Source organism: Brachycentrus maculatus, unplaced genomic scaffold (assembly GCF_059751285.1).
Source record: "Brachycentrus maculatus isolate JH-2025_06_01 unplaced genomic scaffold, ASM5975128v1 h1tg000614l, whole genome shotgun sequence".
NCBI lineage: Eukaryota > Metazoa > Arthropoda > Insecta > Trichoptera > Brachycentridae > Brachycentrus > Brachycentrus maculatus.
Window position 1 is genome coordinate 176349 of NW_028281352.1, and position 27945 is coordinate 204293.

Consider the following 27945-nt stretch of genomic DNA (forward strand, 5'->3'; position numbering starts at 1 on the left):
GATTTTTTTTTGTCATAGATATTTACGAAACTCAATGTTTTTTGACTAACCAAGATAATTCTTTCACCCATCAATCTTGGAAAATTGCGAAATAATATAAATGTATATCTTGTGTCTCTCGCTTTTGAAAATAAAATAAGCTGGAAACGATTCACGAAATACATATTGAATTTTTAATGTAGGTATATTTTGTTCGATTTTTGTACATACATACATCATTATTGGTTCAATAATATTTGTAAAATTGTATAAAAAAATGACATGCTATTTTTGAAATAATAATAATTATTATAAGCACTGGGCTAAAATCAAGTTTTCAGATTTCCAAATTTACATGTGAATGAGATATCACAGAACTGACAATTTGTTCAACATCATCCATGTACACAAGATATATATATGTATTGCAGTATACAAAATTTCTAGCTATCTAATGTTTGAAAGTATAAATTATGCGTTACATTTCAACCAAATTAAGCTATACCTGACATAATAATTGAACATTTCAAATGAAAAAGTGGACACACAGATTGAACACCGAGTTTAGTAATTTAATTTTATTGGACAACAGGTGTGCACGATTAATGAATTTCCAATAGCTGGTTCAGGAGTAAGTGTTAAAAGTATTTGAGTTAATTTACACGGCTACTTTGGCTTTAGAAGCTTGCCTTTTAGTCACATCCCAATTGTACACTCTGGCCATGTTCACTTCAGTCGTCGTAAATTGATCTCTGAAAAAATATATATTATCACTCAAAAACATGCAATGTGAAAATACCAAGGTCTAAAAATAATTTGCGTTAAAAATGAATAAATGCTTTAGGGGGATGATAATAAGAAAGAAGCAATATCTTCCAAACAACAAGAAATATTTTGAATAATCAGTATAAACTAGCTTTTGTTTCCAGATCTTCATGTGATGAAAGCAGCCTAGCCTGACAAATAGTACGAGTGATAAAACAACTCAGATATGACCATTTTAATGTAATTATAGGTAGAAAACAAACCCAGATGTTAGTAAATGAAATTGTCTCTTCACACTACAGACGGGAAAATATTTCTACCCGTTCTACTTCGAGGATTTATGTACTCACCCACTAATTGATCTACTAAAAATTTTATAATTTTCAAATGGCATAATGATTTTTCATTGTCATTTTTGTCGAATAAATTTATTTACAATGTTTGAGTTACATCCACAAAAAAAATAGTATACGCCACCATTTCAGTGATTTTCTTGATGAATGTATACCTATTGTTAATGTCGCCGCTGCGGCGCCATCGAGTTTTTAGAATGTTTTCTATGTCGCCGTGACGGTGACAATGAAGTACAAAGGGTTAAGAGTGCCGATGTGTCTTAGGTCAGTACCGTATTAGCCACTTTTTCTAAAATAGTTTTTAGTTACAAAAATACATATGCCCAGATCGCAAAAGGATCATTAAAGGCGGAGACTGGAGTATTTTGTCGTAACATAACGTTATGTTACGATGAAATGCTCCGGTCAGTCTCCACCTTAAGGGTTTATAAATATGGATTACCTGAGATAATCAAGGTCGTGTTCAACATAGCCCAAGTTTCTATTGGCATTACTCATATTTGTTTCTAATAATTTCTCTGCGTCATCCAATGAATATTCCAACATCACATTAGCACCGAGCCAAAGGCAAACAGTTTCTGTTGGAGGGACTGTGGCCTGCAAATAGAAAAAAAATTAAAGCGCCATAAACTCATGCAAACAGTTATTATAGTGATAAGTGCTAATATTCATAATATGTTTCCTTGTCATTCTATGAAATAGTGAAAAATGTAATTTGGAATTTGATTAAATCTATTTTTCACAATATATCATAAAATTTTAATTTTTGGATTTGTGGTTTGAGTAGGACAAAAGAGTAGAAATGAAAAAATTATAACATAAAAAATCCGCTCTTGCATATATTGTTTTGACCAGTTTTCTGCCTTAAGCACGATTATGCGCTCTCCAATGCCGTGCTTACCAGGCTGGCCATACAAAGTTATCGTGTAATTTCAATTTCACTTTATTTAATTTCAATTTATTTATTTGATTTACAATTAGAATTAGAATACTATTGCTAAAGGTGTAGAAGAATCCCGCTTCGGAAAACTCATTCAGACACATGGAACACATCAATATCCAATGAGATATTGTTCAACATAGCGGTAGCTCTTCCTACAGGCATAACCATCGGCAGGTTGGTCCTGTGTATAGGAATGTGAAACAATCTATGCCGACGCTGGCCAACGTCTTAGGTAACTATCGGGAACATACAGACCAATGCTCCGGATAATTTCAGGAATATCGATCAAGCGCTTTGAGCTTGTTTCTAGCCTGTGTCAAGCGCTAGCAATTTCAATTATTCAAAATATGGAATATATATGTATACATTGAAAACCACACAGTGCACATATTTGGTCTTAATCTTTTGACCGCGTTCACTTTGTTCCTGAGAGACGCTCGTGCGCGGCGGTATTTTGCCGTTTTTTAAATGATTACTTTTATCATGTATTTAATTAAGAAACGATTTATTTTCCTAAACAAAAACGTTCAATGGGATTCATTGTGCCTTTTTGGTATTCTATAATACACTCATGTCACATTATTCTTGAAATATATCGTAATATAAACAAATAAGATCGTAAGATAAATAAATCAAAGCTCGCATCGTGTGTCACTCTTACCCACTGGCGATGCGTAGCGTCGAGAGTGAGACAGATATAGGGCATGATTATGGCGCGGACTAATTACCGACCGCAATAAAAATCAGGGATCTGTTTTTTTATTTATCCTTGTGATGTTACAAATTATTAGTCAGATATTTCAACAGATGTCATAAGGCCAAGGATTGACGTATTATTTTATCCAAAGTTCCACACCATGAAAAAATCCCTCCAAGTTGAACTGAGGTTCGAAACTTGAAGTAAAGTAAAAACACAAACGGTTATGTCAGCCGCGTACGGGGAATGTTTTGTGAAAACACATACGGTTATGCGAGCCGCGTGGATCCGGTTAATAATATCCTGATTTTGTTAGGTTTTACTTTTTAATGTTCCCGGTAGGTAACAGCCTTACTAATACCTTTTGACACTTAAAAGGTTAAGGTGCAGTAACTCTTCATTTTAAAGATTGATTTAATACTTTTGTACATTTTAATTTCTTTTATAGGTGAATTACCTTAACAAACACCTGTTCATTGAGTAAAAATTGGGTGTGGAGATCTTCCTTTTGTTGTTTCAGTAATTTGATCATGTCCAAAGACCTTGCGAGATCCGGAATTTGCTGCTGCAGTCTTCTTCTCTTGGAGAGAAGGTTATACTCCATAAATTTGTACTTGCTGTGTTGCTCATCCAACCTTTTAAGGACTTTGTCGACACCGTCACCATTGTCCGGAAGAACCATAAAAGCGTCCACATCTTCCTGCAAACAATAATCAAATGCTCAGTCTACGAGAAGGAAATAATGTTCACATGCAACTTTAACGCTATAATGTAACGTCAAGCATTAATGGGTCAATGAAAATTAGGTGGGAGTACAAGAATGAGAATGCCATCATACGTATCATTTTAACTGATCACTAATGAGCTTTAGGTGGGAAATGAGTAGTTTAATAAGTGGAACATCGGGTACACTTGTTTCAAATAGTACGTAGAGCATCGATCTTACAATAAAATCAGCCTGCGGTATACCGGCATAGGACTTCACTTCCTCCTTGCTAGACGCTTCTGGAACTTCGTTGGCCATTATTTATTAAATAAAAAATACAAACAGATTGGTATTTTAACGATTTCCAGCCGAACTGACAGTAAATAAATATGATAAATTCTTAAACTGCGATAATCTTAAATCAAGAAGCACCATGTGTATGTACAATTTATAATTTATAAATTTAGTTCTGCGGTTTCCTCTTCTTCTTATTTTATTACAGATTCTGTGTTCTATGGTAAGCTCAAAGGCCTCGTTCAGATGGACAGCGACAGTTGCGCAACAAGAGCTCGCGCAGTGTTTAGGGGTAAAGTAAAAATTACATGAATATGATAGAAGTTATTTTCATAAATCATTTGAAATTAAATACAGCATTATAAAATCCTTTTAAAATATATAAATAAATATTTTTTTATGCAAAATGTGAAGATGCAAATGTCCTGTAAAAATTATTTTTAACTACGGGGTAACTTATGTATGGAGCGCTTGACCAAGAGACAAGAAATTTATAGTAAGTAACAGAAATTACCCACTTTAAAAACAGAACTGTGTGGTCCATTAAAATTAGGAGTTTTAAATTTGTGAGGTGTTTCATTGCAAAAGAAAGTTTGAAAAAACTCCCCTCTAGCTTAATAGGTAACAACAATAAACCCTAGTTCAGATTCAGCAACAGCCGTGTGTTTAGTGGATGTGCATTTACAGCACACATGGTCATTAATTTGAGATTTTTTTAGGCGCATGTCTAATTTGTATACCACGGCAATCGTCCAATATTCACTGTTTTTCTAAACGGTGCTTAATAGCCCATATTTGATCAATGTCTATGGTTACGACTGTGATTTTAGTACGTAATCGTGAATTAATCTATGTACTGATACGTCAAAATTACGATATATCTTTGAATTTTGAGTCACCTAAGCTGGAGACATACAAATTAGTTAGTCTTTGCAGTAGACTGCGTACGTTTAAATATCAAATCAAATACCGTAATTACGAGTTAATTATCAAGCTGCATTTTTTTCAGTGGTAAATCATTTCTTCTTATTTGGTATACGTTTCCTTTGATGTTACCAAAGTAAGAGCAAACAAAACCATGTCGGATTTCGCAACTCAACGTAGAAACATTGAAAGATTATTTAAAAAACGTGCATTTTGTGGCCATTATGTGGAACGTCGGCTAGTAGACGAGCAAAGAGGGTACCGCGATATTGTGTGGCTATCCCCAGAGGAGACAGAATTAGCGGATGATCTATCATTCGCCAGTGAAGGATGTAGATCCCTTTCGACCGACATGTTTACCTCGTATTCTACACACCCAGTGCCGAGTATGTGGGTGACACTTAATGATGTTCCACTCGGATGTCATTGGTTCCAGATAACATCGACTAACTTCACTGACAATGAATTGGTCTTTCACCTCAAAAGTTTGCGCTCATTCCCAGGTGTGAAGTATAAGACTCCAAAGAATGCATTTCCAGAAGATATAAACATCACCCTAGATGGAATTGTTAAATCGCTTCAGTACAATGTTAAATACTTTATTAGCAATATAAATATCGATACTATAATTGGGATTATCAAATTTATCCTTATACTTTTTACTACTTTGGTGACTGGGTTATTCCAGTTAATTTTTATCACGGGGGACTTTAGTATTAAACTTTTTAGAGAATTGAACATTTTCATGAGAGCTAGTACCCCCATGATGTTGGGATTTTTAGATCTTATTACTAAAACAATTGGCGGTTTTTATATTCTGTTAGCGATGCTTTGGCGAGGGAGCTCACAACCTCGTCAATACGGACCGCAACAATTTGTTCCAGCTATTGACTATACGAAAACTAGAAATCCTCCACAATACAGGCAAAACTATTAAGATATATTTTATCCATTAAACTGACATCTTGTGTGAATGTTCATTTCATTATTGTGTTGTTATTGACTATGTACATGTACATAGCATTTTTTTATAAGGGCTGGCTCCTAATTTTCCTAATTATCGCATTTAAATATTTGTATTTTTTAATGGCTGTGTGATTGTTTTACTAATACAATATTAGAAAAGCTTGTTACAGTGTCATATTTACGACATTGAATCGGAAGGACCGAAAGTCTGAATATTTGGTGTAGAATGCATTTTTTGTGTGTGCTATATCATTGTAGTTGGTTCGAAGGTGAATGTCATGGACAGAACAATGGCCTAAAACACTGTTGAACTATTAATTTATTTTTCGGACATTGTTTCATATTTTTAAATTAAATAACTCGAAACAGGACTACCCGAACACTGCTCGGGTTAGTCAATAAAAACAAATACATTAATATATTTGGCTCGGGCAAATCAATACCACCAAGTGGGAATACGATTTGCCCGAGCAGCATTCGGACTCATCAATTCAACACTAACTCCTTGCCCGAGTCAACTGGATAAAGTAAACATTTTACTGGTATCTTGACCAAAGGGCAAATTGGCTGTTGTGTTGAACTGTGGTTTATAAACGACATATCGCTCACTCATATATAAAAAAACTTGATTTTTCAGATCGTTTTTAAAGTTTAAGAATATAATAAAATGTATTGAAAATAAATATCAAGCTGCTTTTTGAACTTTTTACTGTGCAACAGATCTTTTTAGGTAAAACCTGAAGGTTATTTCTCCTTTTGAAAAATATTTTATTTTTTTATTTTTAATATGCCACTTTTGCTGGGATATAGTACATTTTCTGGGCATTCCGAAAACATGTACAACTGAAAATTTTCAATTTTTGATATATGACGTTGTTGAAAGGAGTGAGCGATATGTACCTTCCTTCACCAGAAGCGAGAAATAACAATATTAATTGGCATTATTATTAAAAATATTAAGTTGTTAACCCTTTGGTAATGTTAAAATCTGCTTAAATTACCCATCTATACAAGTGATATTTTTGTAATTATTTATATGATGACCACATGTGTGGTTATTGTACCTATCAATTGCCAAAGTGCTTTTCGTGTGTATGGTGTTAGCTTATATGATATTATTATTCCGTTATACAAAAATTATAATTAATATCAAGTGTTACCATCTATAAATCAAATTTCTCTTATGTTTTAATTTTTTAAATATTTTTTAGTTAATTTATACCACTTTATTTATTTTTAATATTACAATTTTTGCACTAAATATCATTTTCAATCAATTTTCTCTTTATATTTTTCAATGAAATTACAAGGAAGGAATTTCCTTTTTAAATGTTTCATTAGTTAATTTATACCACTTTTTGTTCATTAAATATTAAGATTTTAGCACTACAATATTATGGTTTTATGGCGGCACCTCTCAATCAAGTGAATTTATTTGTTATCATTTATTGCTTATGGTATAGATGTATTCTATACAATTGAAATTGTTAGTAAATGTATAAAAAAAATATTAACAACTTGTGTTTTATATGTATAGTCCCGTGTTTAGTTACTTTATTTTTTTATTTTATGTTTTTTACTAATTTCCAAAAAGGAATTTTTAAATTCCATCAATGCAAATTACAACAAAAAAACATACTATGGCAAGTTTTTACCCTTAAATACCCAGCTATTAATTTTTGGATTCCTTGCACTTTGTAACCATATTGTGTTCTTTATTGGAGTATTTTAACCCCAATACTGCAGGACCTTAAATATCAACAGCCCAGTTCATCTTTTTATTAAACGCTACTAAATTTGTATGAAATCCCCTTTTTGTGTTGAATAAAAAAAAACAGAAATTTTATCATCTTTTAGTTTTATCACTACAGGGTAACGAGTGATTAAATTGGGTTAAGTTTTACCTTTTGGTATTTAAAAATAATTTTATTGCGTGATAAAATATTTTAGGATAATTTTAAACTTTTAAAAACCACCCCACAGGTTAGGATTTAGTCCGGCCTACTTTGAATAATTATGAGCTTAAAAAACAAAAACAAAACAATCTTAAATTTATTGATTGTAGGGTCGTAGATAATAAGCACAACATTACGTACAACACATCACAGCAAGAAACTGACGTCGCTGGTTCAATTTCCACCAACTGCAAAGTAAATTCAAGAAAGATTTATTTTCAATTGGTCTGGGTGTTTGTGATGTATTTTTCACATTTACCTTCCCTATCCTTCCTGTCCTACCTGGAGACAACCCTCTAAATACAGAGGCTTTGCGGGTCATTCCTTTAAATAAATAAAAATGTGTCAGGCAGCAGGGTTTCCAAGTTAACAAAGCAAGAATAGCATATATTCGAGGTTGTACAAATGGGGTTTAACTGTATCTATTATGAAAATAATGTTGTCAAACAACATTGCAATTTGTTCTCCTTTTTTTGTTTCCTCAGCAGCTACAATTAAGTCTAATTACTTGAGCAAATGGTACTCAAAATCTTTGTTTTTTTTAAAAATAACAAAACAGTTGGTTTTTGTAAAATATTTTATATTCTCAGTTAAAATAAATGTAGGATGTAAAACAATTATAAAATGCCAAAACCATCAGGGAAATAACCGTAGTACAAATTTGGCTGTGCCAAATTTTAAAACAAATATGCATGCAAATAAATTTAATTTTCTTAAATTTTAAATTTAAGAAAAGCAGCAGGCAATGACTAATGGATTTGATGACAATATGCCGTCAGGGTAATAAATGGCAGTTAGGTTTTTATTGTTGACGGAATCCGATAACTCCGCAGGCAATACGTGCCCCGGCATTACCAGTTGTCTTGCTGAGTTCATGCCCACCCAAGCCCAAGTCATCAGGATCAGCGTGTACTACCAGAGTACGCCCGACGATGCTCAAGTCTCCCTGTAATGAAAAATATTGATTAAAAAGAGCAAATTTTTGGCTAGTACATATTTAGCACCATATAAACAAGATTCAAGCAATCCACCATTTACTTTTTATAGTGAAAAGCAACGACTATGAAAGGAAGTAATACTGACAAAAAAAATCATTACAACCTCCCATGACTGCCAGGCGATATGAGAATTTTTAAAAATTTATCTTTAATAAAAAGAAACTTTATAATTATTTGTTTTTTACCAGATTACAGGTTAAAAAAATGACTGGATAGTAACTAAACGCCCATTGTCTAGACTTACCTTTACTACAAAGGTCAAAGTCATGAATATTACCAGTATTGAATGGACAAATCTAATTATATGAGTAATCCATTCATTCTTTTATTGAGTCATCAAATTTTATTAAATTAAAAAAAAAATAAAAAATATATTTATTGATTTACAGTACAAAAATACCCTTCAACAAATACATAATTAACAACTGGTAACACAATAAATACTACATAATAATCTATAATCAATACGAAACAATATTTTAACGGCCATAATATTATTTATTTAATACATAATATGAGAATGATTATAATACGTATCGTAAAAATGAGCTGTAAGATTAAATCCTTAGTAAAAAAAAAACATTGGATCAACACAGTACTAACATGATCATTAAACCTTTGAGATATGATGAACAGTCCTATATTTAGGAGTGGAATATACTTCATAATTGTTTGTTCTGGTGAAGTGATTTTCACAGAAAACTTACTACATCAAAAAGCATATACATATTACTTTCTTCAAATCACATAGTTAATCCAATTTATAATTATTCTAAATACAAAATACTTTTTATTTTCAACAGTATTACCTGAAGAGATATTTGAGAGTCCTTGATGTTAACTTTGGTCACGCCTTTGTCATCACAAGCCACTATGTTGCCAAGGTCTCCAGCGTGGCGTTCGCTGGCATCCGGACCCCCATGAGATTTCTTGAATGGGTTGAAGTGAGGCCCGGCCGAGGTGCACCCGTTTGTGTTGTCCCCAAACTCGTGAATATGGAATCCATGGTCACCCTGAAAAATATTTAACTTAGGGTTACTATGCAAAAATGACAGTAATTTAACTATTTTAGAAAAAAACAATAAATAAGTATGCACAACTTGTGTTACCAAAAAGACATTGCTTTAATATCTTGGTGATTTAGTACTTGTGACCCAGACTACATCAGTGTTTCTTTTTCTTTACATAAAATATATGTATGTATATATTTTTTCTCAATGATGTGGACACCTCACATTAAACAGTATGGCAAAAATCAAAGTTAAGTGTATAAACCAAATATGTATGCATATTAGGTTGTATCATGTTTATTGATCTACAGCTACAATAAAACCGTTAAAAAAAACAACAGTAAAAAAACATTTCATCCATTGTTACATATTTAGAATTAAATGAGCATTTATAACCTTAATTAGTTGTCTTATTACAAAAATACTTAAAGAGAAATAAGAAAAACAAAGTACATTAAACCAATTTTGTTTCTGCGAAAAATAAGTTGTGTAAAACTGTGATATTATTCAAATAGAAACATTTTTATGTGTCAAGGTACAATACACAATAAATTGATACAAATATCATACATATATTGCATAGCTAAATTAAAATATATATATTTGTGGATTACTCACACCCCTACTCTATTTCTATGTCGTCAATTAGGTCGGGTAGTTTTTTGATGCGCACGATGTAAAAAGGAAGAGGACATTAAGCGATCAGGATTTAGTTTTAGTAGATTTTTTATAACCTTGCAGACATTTAGTTAACTAAACTGCGAGAGATATTTTCGTCGTGCCAGAGATGAAATTTAAAAACAGATTTATTTCAAGAATTGCACAGAGTATATATAAACTATTGAACATATTTTACTTTTGAATTATTTATGTTTAAATCGCGGTATTTCTAGCATAGTAACCTCAAAATTCCTGGTAGCGAAAGGTTTAACAAAATATTAACTAACATTATGAAGAAGAAAAAAAGTCATTTGCATGATAAAGTAATGTGAAAATTTTAGTCAATTTGAATTGTGGTATTGCAAATATTGGTATTACAGGTGTGAAAACTTCGAGAGGTTTCGTCACTGTAAATTATATTTAAAAAAAAAAAAAAAGAGTTCTTGAATTTTAAGCAACAACACATTGATACTCTTTTGGCACTAATATTTGTAATAAACTTATATATTTAAAGATATGTCGGATTGTGGTCCCGTGGTTAGTGTCGCGGACTCTTGAGTCAGAGTTTCTCAGTTCGAACGCACCTACCACAACTTGACACCTATTTCTAATAATGAGCGGCTTAGGCTCATAGAAATAGTATGTAATCGAAGTATTTTTGTAAATAAATAATAAGAACACAAATATTTCTCTTTTAATAAAAAATTGGTTTTAGAAGATAAATAATAATAATATTCAACTCAAATATACCTTGGTTAACCCTTCGACCTCTCCTGTTACCACTACCGGCTTATCGGCACTCTGAAATACATATTTTAAAAAAACATGAGTGATAAGAAAACATTGATTATTAACCGCGTAAAAATACATATAAAGGAAAAAGTTTAAATTGAATTAATAAATGATATTGACGAAACGCATGGATGGCAAGAGGAGGTTTATCAGTATTTGTAATAAAATGCATAAAATAAAGGAGACATTACATTGACATTGATATCAAAAAGTGACAAGTTTGATAACTTATATATGCCGTTAACCTTGAAAACTGGTTGTTGAAAGACAGATTCTACAATAGGTAATTATTATCTTAAGTTATTACAAATCTAAATATATATATATTGTTATGTGACAAAAGGTTTTTGTAATAATCATTACATTTTAAAAATCCAAACTACCCGCATGTAAATACAAAAATTGTTTAACAGTAAAAATTGCCTTTTTAATACTCGGAGTGAAATGTGTATTTAATATGTGAAAACTTTTCAAAACGAAAAAGATAAATTGCGTAATAAAGTTTAACTTGCCTCCTGTTCGAAGAATATTGTGCCGGTGACGTCTCCCTTCAGAACGCAAACCGCTTTCGCTACCATTTTTAGAAGAATTATATTATCAAATCACGTACCGCAAGGAATGACTTGCAAGTGCAAATGGAAGAAGCGCTGTTGGTTGCGCCCGTTGCGCCTTTTGAAATAAATAAATAATATCAGTTAGTACGATATAAAACCGGCACCACAGCGATCAAAGATCAACAATATAATTAAAATTTAAAATACATATAAAATTACAATATGATAAACCATACATGCACAAACGATATTTTTCTTTTCTATGTGTTAGTAAATTCAAAGACAATATTTAGACAAGAAGTCATGGATAAAAATCGTATTCCAAAAATCCGAACACCAGGCAACTATTTTTTTCTTCTCGCCTCTATTCATATTTAAGTGGTACATAGGGCATTGCATCGAATCAACGCAATGTTAATGTGATATTTATAATATAAAGGCAAACTGATCAATCTTACGCTACAGATTCGTGGATATAGAGTGGAATATTTTTAACAATATGCAGATGACGTAAGTAAAGGCTTATGGTGAAAGTTTTTATTACTTCATGGTGATGAAAATGGAGCAGGAATAGTTCTTATGATATATCCCTTAAGGACGTATTTTAGAATTAAAAAAATGGGAGCTCTAATATTTCTAGTTAAAAATTTAAAAATGTTCAATTTATGTCCCAAATATCTATTTACAAATAAAATATGCTGTTTTTCAAACAACAAAAAAAATCTGGAAGATCCAGAATATCCTTGCAAAGCTGTAATATACCATAACGCCAACAGATAAAATGTCCACTCAGAGGCAGCTAGCCATAATTATTCCCGTAAGAGATCATAAAATATCATCATGGGTACATCGCTTATTTTTTTTTAATAGAATAAGACATTATGTTAACTTTGAACATAAGAAGTAAAACAACTAATACTTAGGCATGGGCTTTAAGGGGGTTCTTTGGATGTTTTTTTTAAATGTATTAAGAAAACAATATTAGTCATTGATAGACACTATTTAAATATATTTAAAAAAAAAATAATGAAATAAATACAAAGTTTGTTTCTGTGAAAAAAAGAGTAACAGAGAGTACGATTTTGAATATTTAATGAAAATGACGTTGAATATTTTTTTATTTACCCACAAAGTTAGAGCATGATAAGTGATGTTGTAGTTTTAAGCTGTACCTAGATCTCACTTGGATATGTAATTTTAAAAAAAATCGTTGACATATTTTCTACTAAATAATCTTTAGGCAGAGGAAGACCGAAGAAAACTTGCCACAATCAGGTATGTCAGATACTTAAAAGCGGCCGGGTCGGGTATGTATGAGGAGATGCATGAATGTGGAAGAGACAAAGAATGTTTGCAAAAACAGGGCTGTATGGCGTTCTATTCTCTCTGCCTACCCCTTCTAAGAAGGGTGGGATGGTTAGTAATTTAGTTAGTAATCTTTGGGCACATCTTTATTTCGTTTGTCGCTGAATATACTTATTTTTCTATGTAATTTGAAGTGTCAAATTAATGTCAAATTTAGGAGCTGCTCATTTTCCTGAATTGGCATTATACAAATTAGTTAATCTTTGATTGACATTAAAATCGCTAACTTGGGCTTCTATTTCTTCATTGTAACTTAAATTAAGTCAATGGACTTTGAAAGTAAAAGCTTTTTACTAATATATTTACAACATTTGTTAATGTTTTTTAAATACTTTTATCGCTGATTCTTATGCACTGCCTTTCTAATTATAGTTGTGAGTCCTTCGTGATTTAATACGAACGCTCTAAAATTAATGAAAAACCTTCTCAAAGTTCGAATGAATATTATATGCTTATGTGTTAATCAAAAAATAATGTTCTTCGTTTTTGTTTTATTTTAGGCAATGGATCCACCTCCGTCATATTGTCCGCTTTGTGCTAACAGTGGAATAAAATCTAAAATTCTCCCTTTTAATATAAACTTTTCGGAAAGTGTATATTTGTGTAGTTCCGTAAAATGCATATATCCATTTGGGGATTATATTATTTCATCTGTACCATCACTTCCGCCTGAAGAGCAAGCTAAAATAAATGAAGAAATCTTCGAAGTAAATAAAGGGATTGATGTGTCTAATATTATATTGTCATTTGGTAATGTCAATGGTTCTGATATAAATGATTCCATTTCATTAAAAATATTACCAACAGAAACAAGCTGTTCTATCAATAATCTGGAAGATGTTGTCAAAGAAAATATCAGTCAAGGAACGGAACATAGCGACAAAATGTCAACAAGCGTGTCTGATATCAACAATGTTGATTCCATTTTATTAAATATATCACAGACTGATACGGGCAGTTCTAGCAATAATCCGGAAGATGTTGGAAAAATGGTTATTTCGGGGATTCAACATAGCGATGAAAGATCTACAAGTGAGTCTGATATCAATAATGTTAATTCCATTTTATTAAATATACCACATACAGATATAGGCGGTTCTAGCAAAAATGCAAATGTTTTAAAAGAAGTAAATGCTCCAGTACCGGCACATGACTCTGAAATATCGAGTGACTCTGATAACAATGATAAAGCAGATCCATTACTTCGTGAAAAGAAGCGCCTTGATGATAATATACCATATTTATGCAATAGAGAAAATTCTTCACTCGTTGAATTATTTCTCTCTCCGAGTAATATGAAAAAGCAAGCTATTAAACCTTCTAGAAAAAATAAAATAAATATGGAATTTATAGCCAGCCCGGATAAAAATCTAAAATATACTAAATGTGGGGAACCTATATTTTTAGATGAAATAACAAAAAAGTATAATGATATAACGAAGGAAACATTTCCTACAGATATATTTTTGGATATAGATATTAATAACAGTAAAATAAATAAATGTTTGCCATTGTCTTCTAAATTGGAAGTTGTCAAAAGAAATAGTAAATGCTCAAATACGAAAGCGGCTTCTCCGAAGAAAACGCAACAAGAAGAAGATAGTGAGCCAGATATAGAAATTGCTGAAGAAAAATCCCACGAGAAAACTGATATAGATTCAGGTAAAACCAAAAGACTTAGACAGAGAAATTTGAGGATTCTCTCAATGTCTCGGCGACACATGGTAGTGAAAAGAAAAACCTAACAGGCGTTTCTTATACGTATTCTCAATGTTTAAGTATGATGAGGAATTATAGCTATTTTCTGAATTTCATTTTATTAAGAAATTATCCCAATTGATTAAAAAATCACTAGCATCAAAACAACAAATGCCACGGTAACCTTTGTTTTAAAAGACGGGTGGTGAACCTTTTCGTTTCTAAAGGCCACATTCATCTGATTCAAAATAAGGCAGTGTTTGTAAAACATTCCTCACCACTGCTTTTCTTGTTTTGAGAACACATCGCTTACTCCTTTCAAGAACGTCATAAATCTAAAATCGTCAATTTTCAGTTGAGCATGTTTTCGAAACGACCAGAAAATGTACTATATTCCAGCTAAAGAGGCTTATTTTTAAATTAATATTTACCCGCTACAGGGCAGAAAGTTTTGTTTTTGCATTTTGAAGAAATGGTATTGTTTAATTATTTTTTTAAATATACTAAATATTTTTCAAATGGAGAAAAAACCTTCAGGTTTTACCTAAAAACATTTGTTGCTCAGTAAAAAGTTCAATAAGTGGCTTGATATTTATTTTTTATACATTGTATTATATTTTTAATGTTTTCAAGGTTTTTGATTTATTTCGTTCTTGAAAGGAGTGAGCGATATGGAAACTGATTTTTGATATGTAAATATATTCGCAGATTTATTTAAAAAAAGGCATAAGTCAAAAGGCTGTATCGGAATAGCGAATAGGCGGGATGTGGCCTTAAGGCCATGAGTTTCCTACTCCTGTTTTAAACACTAAAATATCAAAGTTTTATTTTCTTATTGCATTTTAATTTATCTAAGACGGTGGTTCCCAAAGTAGTTCTTACAGACCCCTAAGTATCCACTTGATCGCCAAGGAGGTCTGTGAGGCATAAAAATTTATTTGGCAGTTCATAGACACCGTCGAGTGGCCACGAATGTTTTAAAATAAAGTATTTTTTTATTTTATTATATATTTTTTAACCCATTTTCATCATTATGAAAGTTAAAATAAATAACGATAAATTACTGGGTAGCTATCTTTATATCGTTTTAAGTAAAGATTAAAGATGTAACTAATGGATACTTATTACTTTTTTGGCTGCCCAATTGGAATGATATTCATTACTTTTTTCAGTTTACATTTCTTTCCAGCTTAAGTTTTTTTATGCTAAATTGCCAATATTAGGAGATAGAAATATGCAAAATAAAAACAAATTGACATAATGGTTGGCATAATTAGTTTTAAATGATGCTTCTTTTAAAGAAGCAATTATTTAATTCACACATTTAAGTCCATAGAATATAAATGATGCTACAAGATTGACAATGAAATTTTATCATATTTAAAAAGAGAATAAAATCGTTTGCCTCTCAACTTTTTCTATACTAATATTATGTAAGGAGAGAAAAATGCTTCAGTTTCCAAATCTTTCAAAATCCGAAAACGAGATTGCTTCTCAACACTGAAGTCTTCACTGACCTCTGCCAAAGATTTGAAGATGTTTTCCACTTGGCTTTCACCGATTGGGGTGAATTCTTTTGCAAATAGATCCACAAACTCGGATGAATCCACACTAATACAGGACTAACTTGTCGAATTATTCATACGTTAGAAGCTGAAACAATTGTTTGAACAAGGATACCACAAATTCTGGTTACAGAAATGGATACCAATTTTATACCCTGCATTATGGATCAATGAACAAACGCCGTTGAATTTTTTTCTCTCTTCCTATTAAGTAGATTTAGTGCAGTTATGAGTCTATGAAAATATGTAACTGACTAGAAATACTGCTTGGCAACACTTACGAATGCTACTCACATACATAGAGTCAAATCATCTCATCTGGTTCACCTGTATTTTTTTGTTTGTATTTTTACACTATAATATATTTTTAAATAAATACTTTAAATAACAAAATATTTTGTTTAAATCTTATTTGTCACCATTTACCATTTAATACATCGAGGTTTAATTTTGTTTTTGTAAATTTATTTTATTTGTGGTAAGATTTTTGCTATAATAATGGTCCACAGGCAAAATAATTTTGGGAGCCACTTATCTAAGATTTTGTTCTCGAGGGATTTGTACGAGGAGAATAGAAAGCCACACTACTCTGCCTTTGCAAACATTCTTCACCTCTTCCACATTCATGCGCTTCTTATACATAAACGACGATTATTTCTACTCCTGGCCTGACCGCTTTCAAGTATTTGACATAACTGATCATGTCAAGTTTTCCTCGGTCTTCTTCTCCTAATTCCAACTACATTCGCCTCATTAAAGAAATTTAATAGTCCTGATGTTGGTCCCCCACCAACTAAAATGTTATTGAGTCCTCTGAAAGCTCTGCTCTGATATGGTGCATAGGGCACTGCATCAGATCGATACAGTGCTGACTTGATTGCTGATTTTACGAAGGCAAAGTGATCAGTTCCACGCTCCACATGCTCGGAAAAAAATAAAATATGTTTGATGCAATGCAGATGGTGTGAATTCAACTTAAAATGATGCCCCTTGCTTGGAATGTAAAACATTTCCGCTAAATCGAAAAAATGTGGGAGAAAATAGATAATATAGAAGAGAGAAAATAGAATTGCTGCAATGGCTAGGGCATTCGGAGTTGCATATTCGTACTCACACTGGCTTGCGTAAGTTGTGCATTGCTAATACATACGAGTCCCTTGAGAAATATTTATTTGGACCAGATGACATCAAGAAGATTATGTAAGGAGTATGCAGCCTAGAGACTGGACTATGCAACGAATGAAACGAATTGCTTAATCTTGAAGAGACATTGCCAAAAACATTCAAAATTAGAGGTTTGTTGTGCGACTTTCCCTGCGATTTGATTATTAATAATACCAGTTGACTTTTGGGTCTGGCTTCCGCATGTAAAATTTTGGTTTCTCCTATGTTACAAATAAAGGAAAAAAAAATTCCCATCAAAGTTTGCTTTTGTAGAAACTAAAGCAAATTTCCAAGAAAAATTACCAAAAACAACAATGAAAATTTATTTTTAATTGCAATTAACACATTGTCGGCGGCACACGGCATTTGCCGTTTTTCGCGGACTGTCGGTCAACTGCGGGACACTGCAAATGCCGTTTTTGCCGACTGTCGGTTATCGGCGGGAAGCGGCAATATACGGGTTTGTTATCAGCGTGAAATAAAACACGTTGAAGGGTATTCTGCTACCTGGGTGCTAGGCAATAGTCTGTTGAGTTATTTGAGATGTCTTGTCCAGATTGGCTAGTGTGTCGCTTGTAAAGGCATCCCTAGAAATCTAGAGTTTTTATGCGATCTCAATCTCAAGTTTAGTTTCAGCCATTTCACGTATTGGACTATTTTTTATACCGCTCGCACTTTTTTTTTTTTACTGTTTGGTATGTTATTATTTGATTATATTAGCATTGTATAGGGAATGATACCTCGGAAGGGAAGATTATTTTTTATAGTTTACAATGCTTCTAAAATTATGAAATACGGAATACTTAATTCAAAATTATGATTATAATTTATTTTTGATGATCAAATGTCATATATGATTTCTTTGAAAATTTCAATCGAAAATATTATTTGATTTAGAAATTGGGTCAATTTTAAGAAAGCGATATATTTTTGCGCTAATCGCGAAAAACACCCGCTATAGGCTAGAGTCTATTGTTCGAAGCGCCCGACTACAACGTGTTAACAATGCTGAACATCAAAGTCTTGCTAATTCAAGAATTATGATAAATAAGAGCATATAAATGTAAAATAACAAAAATGTAATTTCAAATGGAATATTTCTAGTAGTTTTCTTATGTTTATATGGGTCTTCTCATATTAAACCCCAAATGTAATCTCTCATCATATTCTCATTGTACTACCCTTGGTGATGTCTTTCCGAGTCTATCACATCTTCTTGACACTCTTCAAGAAAACATTCTTCTTGCTTCTGGCTCCCATATTGTCTTTCAATTGATCCAGGTAAGAATGTAGCATATAAAGTTTATATAACATTTTGCAGCCTATAATTTTAATGCTTTTAAGCATAGTTTCAATCAACTCTTTATAACCGTCGGCTCCATTATTACCAAGAACACTTGTTGAGACTCTCCCAGTCTTATTTTTCTGTAAAAATAGGCTTCATTAGCTTCGCAAACTTAAAAATTTGTTAAAAATGTTTTTTTTCTTCTTTTTACTGTTATAAAATGAACTCACTACTGTGCCACAAATAACATGCAATTTGCTATTGGGTTTTAAGTCTTTTTTATGTCTAAAATCAGAATTCAAGCATTAGAACAGAAAACAAAAACAAAAAATTGATTTGTGTAATATATTGTAGTAATAACATGTAGGTATTAGAATTTAGTATGTAAGAGTAAAATATTAGTCAATAGTATTCGCTTAATTTTAATTGTAAACCTTATATGCACCCAATTGTGCATAGGGCAATGCATCGTGCCGACGCAGTATTTTCTTCATCGTTATTTATTTGAAGGCAAGGTCATCAGTCTTGCGCTTCAGGTATTTTATGGTTTCATTTAATTAAATAAATATTAATTATAATAGCAGTATTTGTTTTGATATTTTTTTAAGAGAAATTATTGAGTTTTTTCATGGGTAACCGACACGGCGCAATTTGAATAATTCAAAAGATGGCACTGTGTCAACCACCTTATCGACGCGAGCGCGGGTTTTTTCCACTCGGAATAACAATTAATACATACAGCGCGTGTGTCTGACAGCTCAAAAATGAAGTAAAAATAAGGTAAATAGTTAGTGTCAAACGCAGGTGGCCGACAATAAATAATTTCAAGAAAGATTTATTTTCAATCGGTCAGGGTGTTTGTGATGTATTTTTCACATTTACCTTCCCTATCCTTACTATCCTACCTGCAGACAAGCCTCTAATAGAGGCTTTGCGGGTTATTCATTTAAAAAAATGTTTTGGTAAATAATGTATTATGGACGTTTAACTACCCTACTCTCGGGTTATTTTACAAGAAACAGGAAAAAATCATAATTATTTTTCTACAAAATTATGAAAAAAATGTTTGTTATAGGTATTCATACCTGCCAGAATTTTTACGTAATAGGTGCATTTAGGATGGAACTTTCTCGTTATCACATCACCCTCTCTCTGTCTCGTTCGGATGTTTACCACCGACGCATTAAATATTTTTGGGACAGATATTTTTGTTGGGTAATTAATACATCCAATATTAAACACGGTTATTGGATTGAATTGATTGATTCTACTTTATTTACATATATGATATGGTATCTACTTTATTTACATATCATATATCGCTCACTCCGTTCAAGAACGTCATAAATAAAAAAACTTAATTATTCACGAGAACGTTTTTAAAGTTTAAAAATATAATACAATGTATTAAAAATACATATCAAGCCACTTATTGAACTTTTTAATATGCAACAGATCTTTTTAGGTAAAACCTGAAGGTTTTTTCTCCATTTGAAAAATATTTTGTTTATTTGAAAAATAATTAAACAATACCTTTTCTTCAAAATACAAAAACAACACTTTTTGCCCTGTAGCAGGTAAATATTAAGTTGAAAATATGCCTCTTTTGCTGGGATATAGTACATTTTCTGGGCATTCCGAAAACATGCTCAATTGAAAATCGACAATTTTTGATTTATGACGTTCTTGAAAGGAGTGAGCGATATGTAAATAAAGTAGAATTCAATCTAATAACCATGTTTAATTTGAGATATATTACCCAACAATTCAATATGAAATTCCACCAACTGTCTGCAGTTACAATTAACGGATATTTTTGTTCATGCGCGTACTGAACGGGTTAGCGCGAATGGTGCAGAAAAACGTGCGTATTACGTACGTTCGTATGCGTACCACCCAAGCCAGCTCGGCTGTCCAAACTTAAAACACAATAAGGGTCATTTTTTGTAGAACGTTTTTTTTTGCATTTTTTGACTAAGTCGAATTTACTTAGTCCAAAAATGCAAAAAAAACGTACTACAAAAAAATATCCCTTACTGAGTTTGGACAGCCGAGCTAGTGCCAGCAATGGTCGCAAGCCCTGGGATGCTCATATTTCCATATTACTTACGTAAAAAATATCGTTTCTATTGAGATATCTATAATATGTACAGGCAGAAGACAAATATCCTGGACAAATATATCCGAAATATATGAGATTGGACGGGGATCAGAACCGTCGAGGCGCTGTTTAGAGCTGCTCAAGACAAGGATAATTACTCTCGAGTGATAGTCGACGTCAGGGGGATCTGATATCACACGCACAGAAGACATAAGATAATAAACATATCTCAAGAAAAAAAATGTTGAAAAAGTAGTTATGATTACTTACAAGTGTAAATGACCGCTTGATCAAGTTAGAGAAAAAACACGTTTGTTTTCATTCATGATAGGTACCTACTCGACGTCTACGTAAGTTGTAGGTTGGTAGAAAAAACGAAGAATGTAATTGGAGGTTACTTTTTTCTAATATTTCCTTATGAAAGCATTTTCTTCTGATACTTACGCCTAGTCTCATGTGCTCGAGATCTTCGACCCCTCTTTCATCTGGCGGGAAATCCTATATAAACGCGCTGTTGAAATTTTAATACCGACAGTACTTACTCTTATACCCGTTCTAATACATATCGTGTGAAAATGCACCTTGCGGTAATTGTTGGATTTCTTCGTTTAACAGAAACTAGACTCAAACTAAGCTTGTTTTAATCGAAATGATAAAAAATAAAATAGACCCCTTTGTATTTAAACAATAATGAAATGTTTCATTTTTAATTTAAATTTCACTCGATAAATACCGCTACTTCTAAAAATCTATTGTGGTACGTTTTCGATGCATTCCGCATCATTTTCAAACACTGTTTTTGAAAATGACGCGGAATGCATCGAAACATGTGCCACAGTAGATTTTTTTAAAGTGGTATTTACCGGGTAAAATTTAAATTGAAAATGGATAGATATTACCTTAACGTGACTGCCGAATCAAGTAATGAAATATTGTAGTTATTTTTTTTTAATGTAGCTTTCGTAAATAATATTTATTAAGATTCCCATAACTAATCGCTCCATAATAAAATAATGTGTATTACATAAAAATATTAATATTTCCACAGTTTTTTCTGCATAATGTAACTTACTTTTACCACATACTTTGTATTGCTAAAATATAATTGTTTGTTTTTGTATACGTGCGTTTTGATTTATTTTATAAAAACGCAATTAATCACGTTTACAAAACATTTGAAATGATCGTATAAATAATTAATTACTTTATTTATATGTGTGTATTTTTTACGCGCGCGCATATGATGTTTATCTTTTTATAATACTTACTAAATTATTTTCAGAATAATTTTCTTCCAAGTTCTATGATGCTCCTTTGCTGTCTTCAAACTGCAGTGGGGTTTCCTGGCTTTGGTGCAAAAAGTGAGTGATTTTTATAACTACTACAATGACAAGTAGACATTTTAGAAATAACAATAAAACATACAAAACAAAACCAACTCACAATATAGACGTGGCTAATTTACGACTCTGGGAAAACACGTCCCTGCCCTTATTTTTATATATGTTAAAGTATAAAAAATGCAATAATTGAGGCTTAATAATTATTATGGATAAATTTCAGAAAGTCTTTTAGCTTTACTAAATGATTTTAGGACATATTTTATAGATGGACCAGGAATTAAACCATTATTTGTAATGCCGAATTAAAGTTTATTAATATTTTTTATTGTGTCTCAAGTAACAAAACATAATTGCCACCGTTATTTTCAACCTCTCCCCACATATTTTATAATTTTTCAGTAAGTCCTTTATAAAAATCCAGTGGTTTTGAATTTAAATATCGGATTAAGTAATTTTTAATATCAACCACATTTTAAAATTTTGGAGTGCTCTAAAGATTGAAATGGACAATAATCAGACGAAGCAAGGTCTGGTGAATATGGAGGGTGAGGTATAACCTCCCATTTTAGGACTTGGATTTTTTCACGGGTCATTTCTGCTGAGTGCGGGCATGCATTGTCTTGATACAGTGTTACTCCACTTCGGTTGACTTAATTTAGGCGTTTTTTTTCTACTTCAAGTTAGTCTCTCCAATTGCCGACGATAAACTTTTGACGTTATTGTTTCACTAAGTTTTAATAACCCGAAGTTAATGATACCTCAAATAACCCATCATATGCACGAAAGAACTTCTTTTAGTGTTAATCTTTGTTCTCGGAATGGGTTTTTGGTTTTTCGTAAGACATAGTTTTTCCAACTAACATTATCATAAATTATCCATTTTTTCCGTCACAAGTTGTGCCAAATAACGTTTGTAGTAATAATCAAATAAATAAATTTGGATAATTTATACAGCGCCATTTTTGTAAAATACTATATCAAGGGCGCTTCACTGTGAGTAAATTGGGGAAAATAATTTACTGGAAATGATTTAGCAAACAAAAGTCTTTTTGTTTTTTTTTCTAAAGATCATTTGTATATGTTCTCGCTTATAGATGAACTGTATATGTTCACGCTTAGCGTCGAATAGCTCGTGTAGCATCCAAAAATCCATCTTATGCACTTTCCCAATCCGGTTTAAATAAAAATGCACTATAGACCAGGAAGATCTGAGTCTCTGGCTTAATTCTTGAATAGTTTGAAGTTGATCGCACGCAAACTGAATCAAATCTGACCGTTTTCAAATAATGGCGTAATTTCTAGTTCACCTATTATATTATTACACATCCATCTCCAGTTTTTCCACCTCCTGCTCATTCGTGTAAAAAATACGTTATTACATATTATTACATAACTTAATTGTCTCTGTTTCACTCACTTTGATATGCGAAGGAATAAATGCGATCTACAAAAGATTAATTTTATTCGGGGATGAACCAACTGAAGGGCCATTTCTATATTAATTTATTTTATGTATTCAGATAAACGACCGTATACGAGAATAAACGTACAGAGAAATATAAAAGAAGTACAGTAATAAAAAATAACATTTGGTACATTCACATACATACACATGTGTATATTATTTTAAAAAAAACGTGCTATTAAAATTAACAATACGTAAAGTAATAAAATGTACTTTGGTGGACTTGTTAGTAAGAAGCAATTTTTTATTTGTTTTTTTATTTTATTTTTATTTACTTCATAGATACATACATTTTTTTACTATATGCATTACGGCTCTTTAGGCATGGCTATATCTTCTAATCAGCTGATAACAGAATGGTGATACTGGTTGAGGTTTGTTTGTACCTTGTTCAGATTTGAAAGAGTGAGTTTGAAAGATGAAGTAATTGCAATATCATATATTTATGAAACTGTAAATAAATGAAAACAATGAGAAGAAAGGGAGTTGCGGGGGGCGAGGAATTATAACCAAGGATGGACTGATATGATGGACAGTTAGGGTTCCAAGAATACTGTGTAAGGCATTTCTTGAAAGCCATCAGAGAAAATGGATTTTTTACGTGATGATATATATCGCTCACTCCTTTCAACAACGGCATATATAAAAAATCGACAATTTTCAGTTGTGCATGTTTTCGGAATGCCTTTAGCAAAAGCGGCATATTTTTAACTTAATATTTACCCGCTATAGGGCAGAAAGTGTTTTTTTCATTTTGAAGAAAGGGTATTGTTTAATAATTTTTTAAAATAAACTAAATATTTTTCAAATGGAGAAAAAACTTTCAGGTTTTACCTAAAAAGATCTGTTGAGCAGTAAAAATTTCAATAAGTGGCTTGATATTTATTTTTAATACATTTTTTTATATTCTTAAACTTTAAAAACGATCTCCTGAAAAATCAAGTTTTTAGATATATGACGTTGTTGAAAGGTGTGAGCGATATTATATAGTCTGGCCTCATGGGCAGCAAAGGAATCACTGGAAAATGACGTATATGAGTATGTCGAGGAATGGAAAGTGTTCTTTACTGAGAAGAGCGAAACGGTAGACCATGATTATGATTTCAAAGATATGTACATACTTATGTACTTTAAATTTACTGCTCAGGCTTATAAGTACTATACGAAGTTCATTAACGGCAAATTAACATCTATGAGTACATTATGGATTACTATTATACCATACTTATGTGTATTAAACCACTTTCCTTTTTACTGCAGTGGATCATAAGTTTCTTGTAGATATTCCGTAGTCAATGATTTCTCTTGGCGTTGGTATCCAGTTTCCTAGGAATTTCTTTTGCGAAACCCGTTCTGAAGGATAAGTTCTTGAACTTGCACTAAGCTCCCCCCGTTACTTCCGGCCAATAGTTGATTTTCTACTTTAATCTCGTTTATCTGTACGGTGTTGAAAAGTAAGGTTATACGCTTTAATTACACAACACTACGATCATACATGAAAGTATAATCTTACTGTACTAATGATAGATGATAAAGGAAATTACACCCTTAAAGTAATTTTCAGTGGATGCTGTTGCGCAGATCTTGAAAAGGGAATGTAATCGGTTTCAAATTTTTATAATTACATTTTTGTTTGTGTTTTTTTATTTTATCATTATAGTACGTGGTTTCTCAGTAGTGCACGTGTGTATTTCCCTATTTGTCCTCACTTAATTAAATTTACCAATATCTACTATATTCAGTTTTAACATCCAGTATATTTTGTAAAAAGAAAGGTTCCTGCTAGAGCTTTTACTAAACTATACCTGAACCGCAAATGAATTACCGTGCAAATGTTGGTTTACACTTAATTCGCTACTACCACGATATGAGAATCTTTCCATTCCTTGGGAAGGTGACATGAGCGAGACAGAGTACGCTCGTAGGGGAAAATCATGCGTGAAGATAATATATCTCCGTGCAGTGCCTGCGCAAAAATGTCTTGGCGACAAGTCACTTTAAACATTCGTAACATAATCTGTGATACATAAGCAATGCATTATGGAATTTGTGATAAGTAATATACAATGTTAGCGCCATTAACATGGACAGATACACACATCCACACATCCACATATATCAATGCGATAAGTTAACGTGGCTATCTTGGGCAATTCAAAAGTGAATAGTTTAAAAAAAAATAGAAATAATAGCTATTTAATAATAATTATTTAAAAAATTATAGAAATTAAAATATTGCGATAATCGTTGATTTAGCTGCAAGAGGTCATAATGAGTGTTTGATAGATTTAGTTGTTTAAATTGTTTTGTTTATGAAGAAACATCTTCAGAAAGCATCTGTTTTCAAAGAAGTTTCTAAAACAATCCACATTGAATGCAATTTCACAAGTTTGTCACCAGAAATTTTAACATAAAAATTTGCAGTAGACCCATTTTATAAGCTACCATTTTTGAAGTGAAATGCACTGCCTACAATGTCAGTAACTGGTCGCCTCTGGTAGATATACCGATTTTAATATTAGTTTTTTTTTCAGTATTTCCAAATGATCGAGAATTGTACCCGCCATTTGAAGAACCGCCAAGAACACCTCAAAACCACCAAGAAAATATTGACAGCCCTGGATTTTACGACCCCAGTTATGGGTTCTCGAAAGAATCCATGGCTGGGCTCATAACGAGAGGAACGGACTATTCATCGGCAGAGCCAGTTGTTGACGAAGTTCCAGCCGAAGGCAGCACGTACTCGGACGATTTTCAGAGAAACTATTGGGATGAACTCAGTAAAGACATAAAAAATATATTGAAAACCGACCCGGAAGGTTTAGAGTCTAATCAGCAGATAGACGGCAAACAAAGCACGACATACAAAAATCCCATGACATTTTTTGACACCTTGGTTCAGTTGAAAAAACGGCAAGGGAAGCATTTTAAAAATAAACAGTCCTTAAAACATTCAGAAGTAGCGCTCGATGGGCAAGATTACTATCGTACTCAAAGCGAGTATCCGCAACCTTCTTTTGATCTGACGAATAATAAACACGCCAACGGATTTGACAAGAACAATTGGTTCCAAGGAAATCAATACAGAGAAAACAAACGGAATAACCTCAGAAAGCCTGGACATCATGGTAAGAACGGTCAGCGACCAGAAGTCGATCCTGTCAATGCACAAGAGATCGCCGAACTCTTCAAACAGTCTAAGGCTCTCGGAGAGTACCTCCACAGGCTGAAGGCGAGGGCGGAAGCGGACCTGGCTACTGATGCAGCACCGTGGAACGGGGAACTCCGTACAAGAGGAGGAAAAGTTGGTGGACCGAGACGTGGAGGAAGAGCTGCATTTAGGCCTAGATTTTACGCCTAAAGGTTATCGTCAATTTACCAAGAGTGGCGGCCCTCGCAATTTCTCGAGGTGGGATAACGTCTCCAAATTGCGACCCTAGTATCAATATAATTGATATTTTATAATATATCGATGTAGAATCTGTTATTTTTTATTTAATTTCCATCAAATAAAAAATGACAAATTTGTAATACTTACTTGGATTTGCTTAGTATTCGCGAGTATTTGTTTATTTAGGTTTTCTAGTATAGGGATAATAGTACCGCCGAACCTGGTTATAAAAGATTTCTTCATAAGTAAAAATAATCCCTGTCCTTTAGGCTCTCTTATATCCAGGTTCGACTGTATTATGTTTGTTTACCTAAATTATTGATTGTTGTCCATGTTGTTATAATAAACACCTCCTGTTATTTGTAAATATGTATATTATAGCGAAATGATTGATGTTTAATAAAAGTATTAAAAAACAAACGTTTTTATCGATCGAAAATACATTCCTAGTAATTGTAATTTTTAGTAATCTATACGATGTATGTATCATAAAATATGATAAGACAAAATATAATTTATAATACTTAACATTTTGAGGTTCATTTTTAAAAAATATTTGCGATCTTTGGAGTTATTTTATTATATAAAAATCGAAAAAATGACAATTACAGAGTGTATATCCGAAAATATGTGTACAAAGATTATTAACAAAATTTTGAGAAATTAACATCCAAATAATGAAAAGGATATTTTCTGGCATTCTCATGTATGTGATTATAATCCAGGATTCGGACTTCAAATATAAGAGTTTCTGAAGAATAAAAAAGCTCTTCGTCTCACCAATAAATGTCATTAGTGAAAATTCTAGTGATTCTTGTACAATGTTTCAAAATTGGATCATATACATATATAAAGAACTTCCAAGAATTTGAGTAGTGTGGTTGTCAATCATGCGTAGAATTGGTGAATGTTACGCGTGTGTAAAGTGATCACTTAAACCAGCGTATGACGGTCGTAAGCAAATGCCCAGAC

At 32.3% G+C, this 27945-nt stretch overlaps 4 protein-coding genes across 5 annotated transcripts; 2 read left to right on the forward strand and 2 right to left on the reverse strand.

Moving 5' to 3' along the window:
- Positions 1 to 398: 398 nt before the first annotated feature.
- LOC148301069 (prefoldin subunit 3-like) lies at positions 399 to 3914 on the reverse strand. Its single transcript, XM_088273849.1, has 4 exons — positions 3684 to 3914; positions 3195 to 3437; positions 1540 to 1694; positions 399 to 731 (listed from the first exon to the last, which is right to left on the reverse strand). The coding sequence occupies exons 1-4, from the start codon at positions 3759 to 3761 to the stop codon at positions 638 to 640; spliced, it is 570 nt and encodes a 189-aa protein (XP_088129975.1). The 5' UTR covers positions 3762 to 3914; the 3' UTR covers positions 399 to 637.
- Positions 3915 to 4602: 688 nt separating this feature from the next.
- Positions 4603 to 6396, forward strand: LOC148301070 (uncharacterized). The gene has a single exon (XM_088273857.1). It carries the CDS (start codon positions 4816 to 4818, stop codon positions 5596 to 5598), a length of 783 nt encoding a protein of 260 aa, XP_088129983.1. The 5' UTR covers positions 4603 to 4815; the 3' UTR covers positions 5599 to 6396.
- Positions 6397 to 8141: 1745 nt separating this feature from the next.
- LOC148301071 (superoxide dismutase [Cu-Zn]-like) lies at positions 8142 to 11860 on the reverse strand. Its single transcript, XM_088273846.1, has 4 exons — positions 11555 to 11860; positions 11001 to 11051; positions 9390 to 9593; positions 8142 to 8528 (listed from the first exon to the last, which is right to left on the reverse strand). Exons 1-4 carry the CDS (start codon positions 11618 to 11620, stop codon positions 8385 to 8387), a joined length of 465 nt encoding a protein of 154 aa, XP_088129972.1. The 5' UTR covers positions 11621 to 11860; the 3' UTR covers positions 8142 to 8384.
- A 1236-nt stretch (positions 11861 to 13096) lies between these two features.
- LOC148301072 (uncharacterized) lies at positions 13097 to 27393 on the forward strand. Of its 2 annotated transcripts, XM_088273859.1 has the most exons (4): positions 13097 to 13240; positions 13462 to 14623; positions 22057 to 22135; positions 26117 to 27393. In XM_088273859.1, the coding sequence occupies exons 3-4, from the start codon at positions 22078 to 22080 to the stop codon at positions 26941 to 26943; spliced, it is 885 nt and encodes a 294-aa protein (XP_088129985.1). In that variant the 5' UTR covers positions 13097 to 13240; positions 13462 to 14623; positions 22057 to 22077; the 3' UTR covers positions 26944 to 27393. The 2 variants fall into 2 exon arrangements, 1 of the variants encoding a protein (XP_088129985.1); XR_015838851.1 differs by lacking the exons at positions 22057 to 22135; positions 26117 to 27393 and having other exon boundaries at positions 13208 to 13335; positions 13462 to 16661.
- The last annotated feature ends 552 nt before the right edge of the window (positions 27394 to 27945 follow it).

Bases quoted from the DNA above. Each gene is read 5' to 3' on its own strand.
- LOC148301070 (XM_088273857.1), top strand. From the start codon at position 4,816: ATGTCGGATTTCGCAACTCAACGTAGAAACATTGAAAGATTATTTAAA.
- LOC148301071 (XM_088273846.1), bottom strand. From the start codon at position 11,620: ATGGTAGCGAAAGCGGTTTGCGTTCTGAAGGGAGACGTCACCGGCACA. The intron at 11,052-11,554 runs GCAAGTTAAACT...TATGTATTTCAG, and splicing joins CAATATTCTTCGAACAGGAG to AGTGCCGATAAGCCGGTAGT. The intron at 9,594-11,000 runs GTATATTTGAGT...AATATTTTTCAG, and splicing joins AGGTCGAAGGGTTAACCAAG to GGTGACCATGGATTCCATAT.
- LOC148301072 (XM_088273859.1), top strand. From the start codon at position 22,078: ATGATGCTCCTTTGCTGTCTTCAAACTGCAGTGGGGTTTCCTGGCTTT. The intron at 22,136-26,116 runs GTGAGTGATTTT...TTTTTTTTTCAG, and splicing joins TCCTGGCTTTGGTGCAAAAA to TATTTCCAAATGATCGAGAA.
- LOC148301069 (XM_088273849.1), bottom strand. From the start codon at position 3,761: ATGGCCAACGAAGTTCCAGAAGCGTCTAGCAAGGAGGAAGTGAAGTCC. The intron at 3,438-3,683 runs GTAAGATCGATG...TATTGTTTGCAG, and splicing joins TACCGCAGGCTGATTTTATT to GAAGATGTGGACGCTTTTAT. The intron at 732-1,539 runs GTAATCCATATT...ATATTTTTTCAG, and splicing joins CACGACCTTGATTATCTCAG to AGATCAATTTACGACGACTG.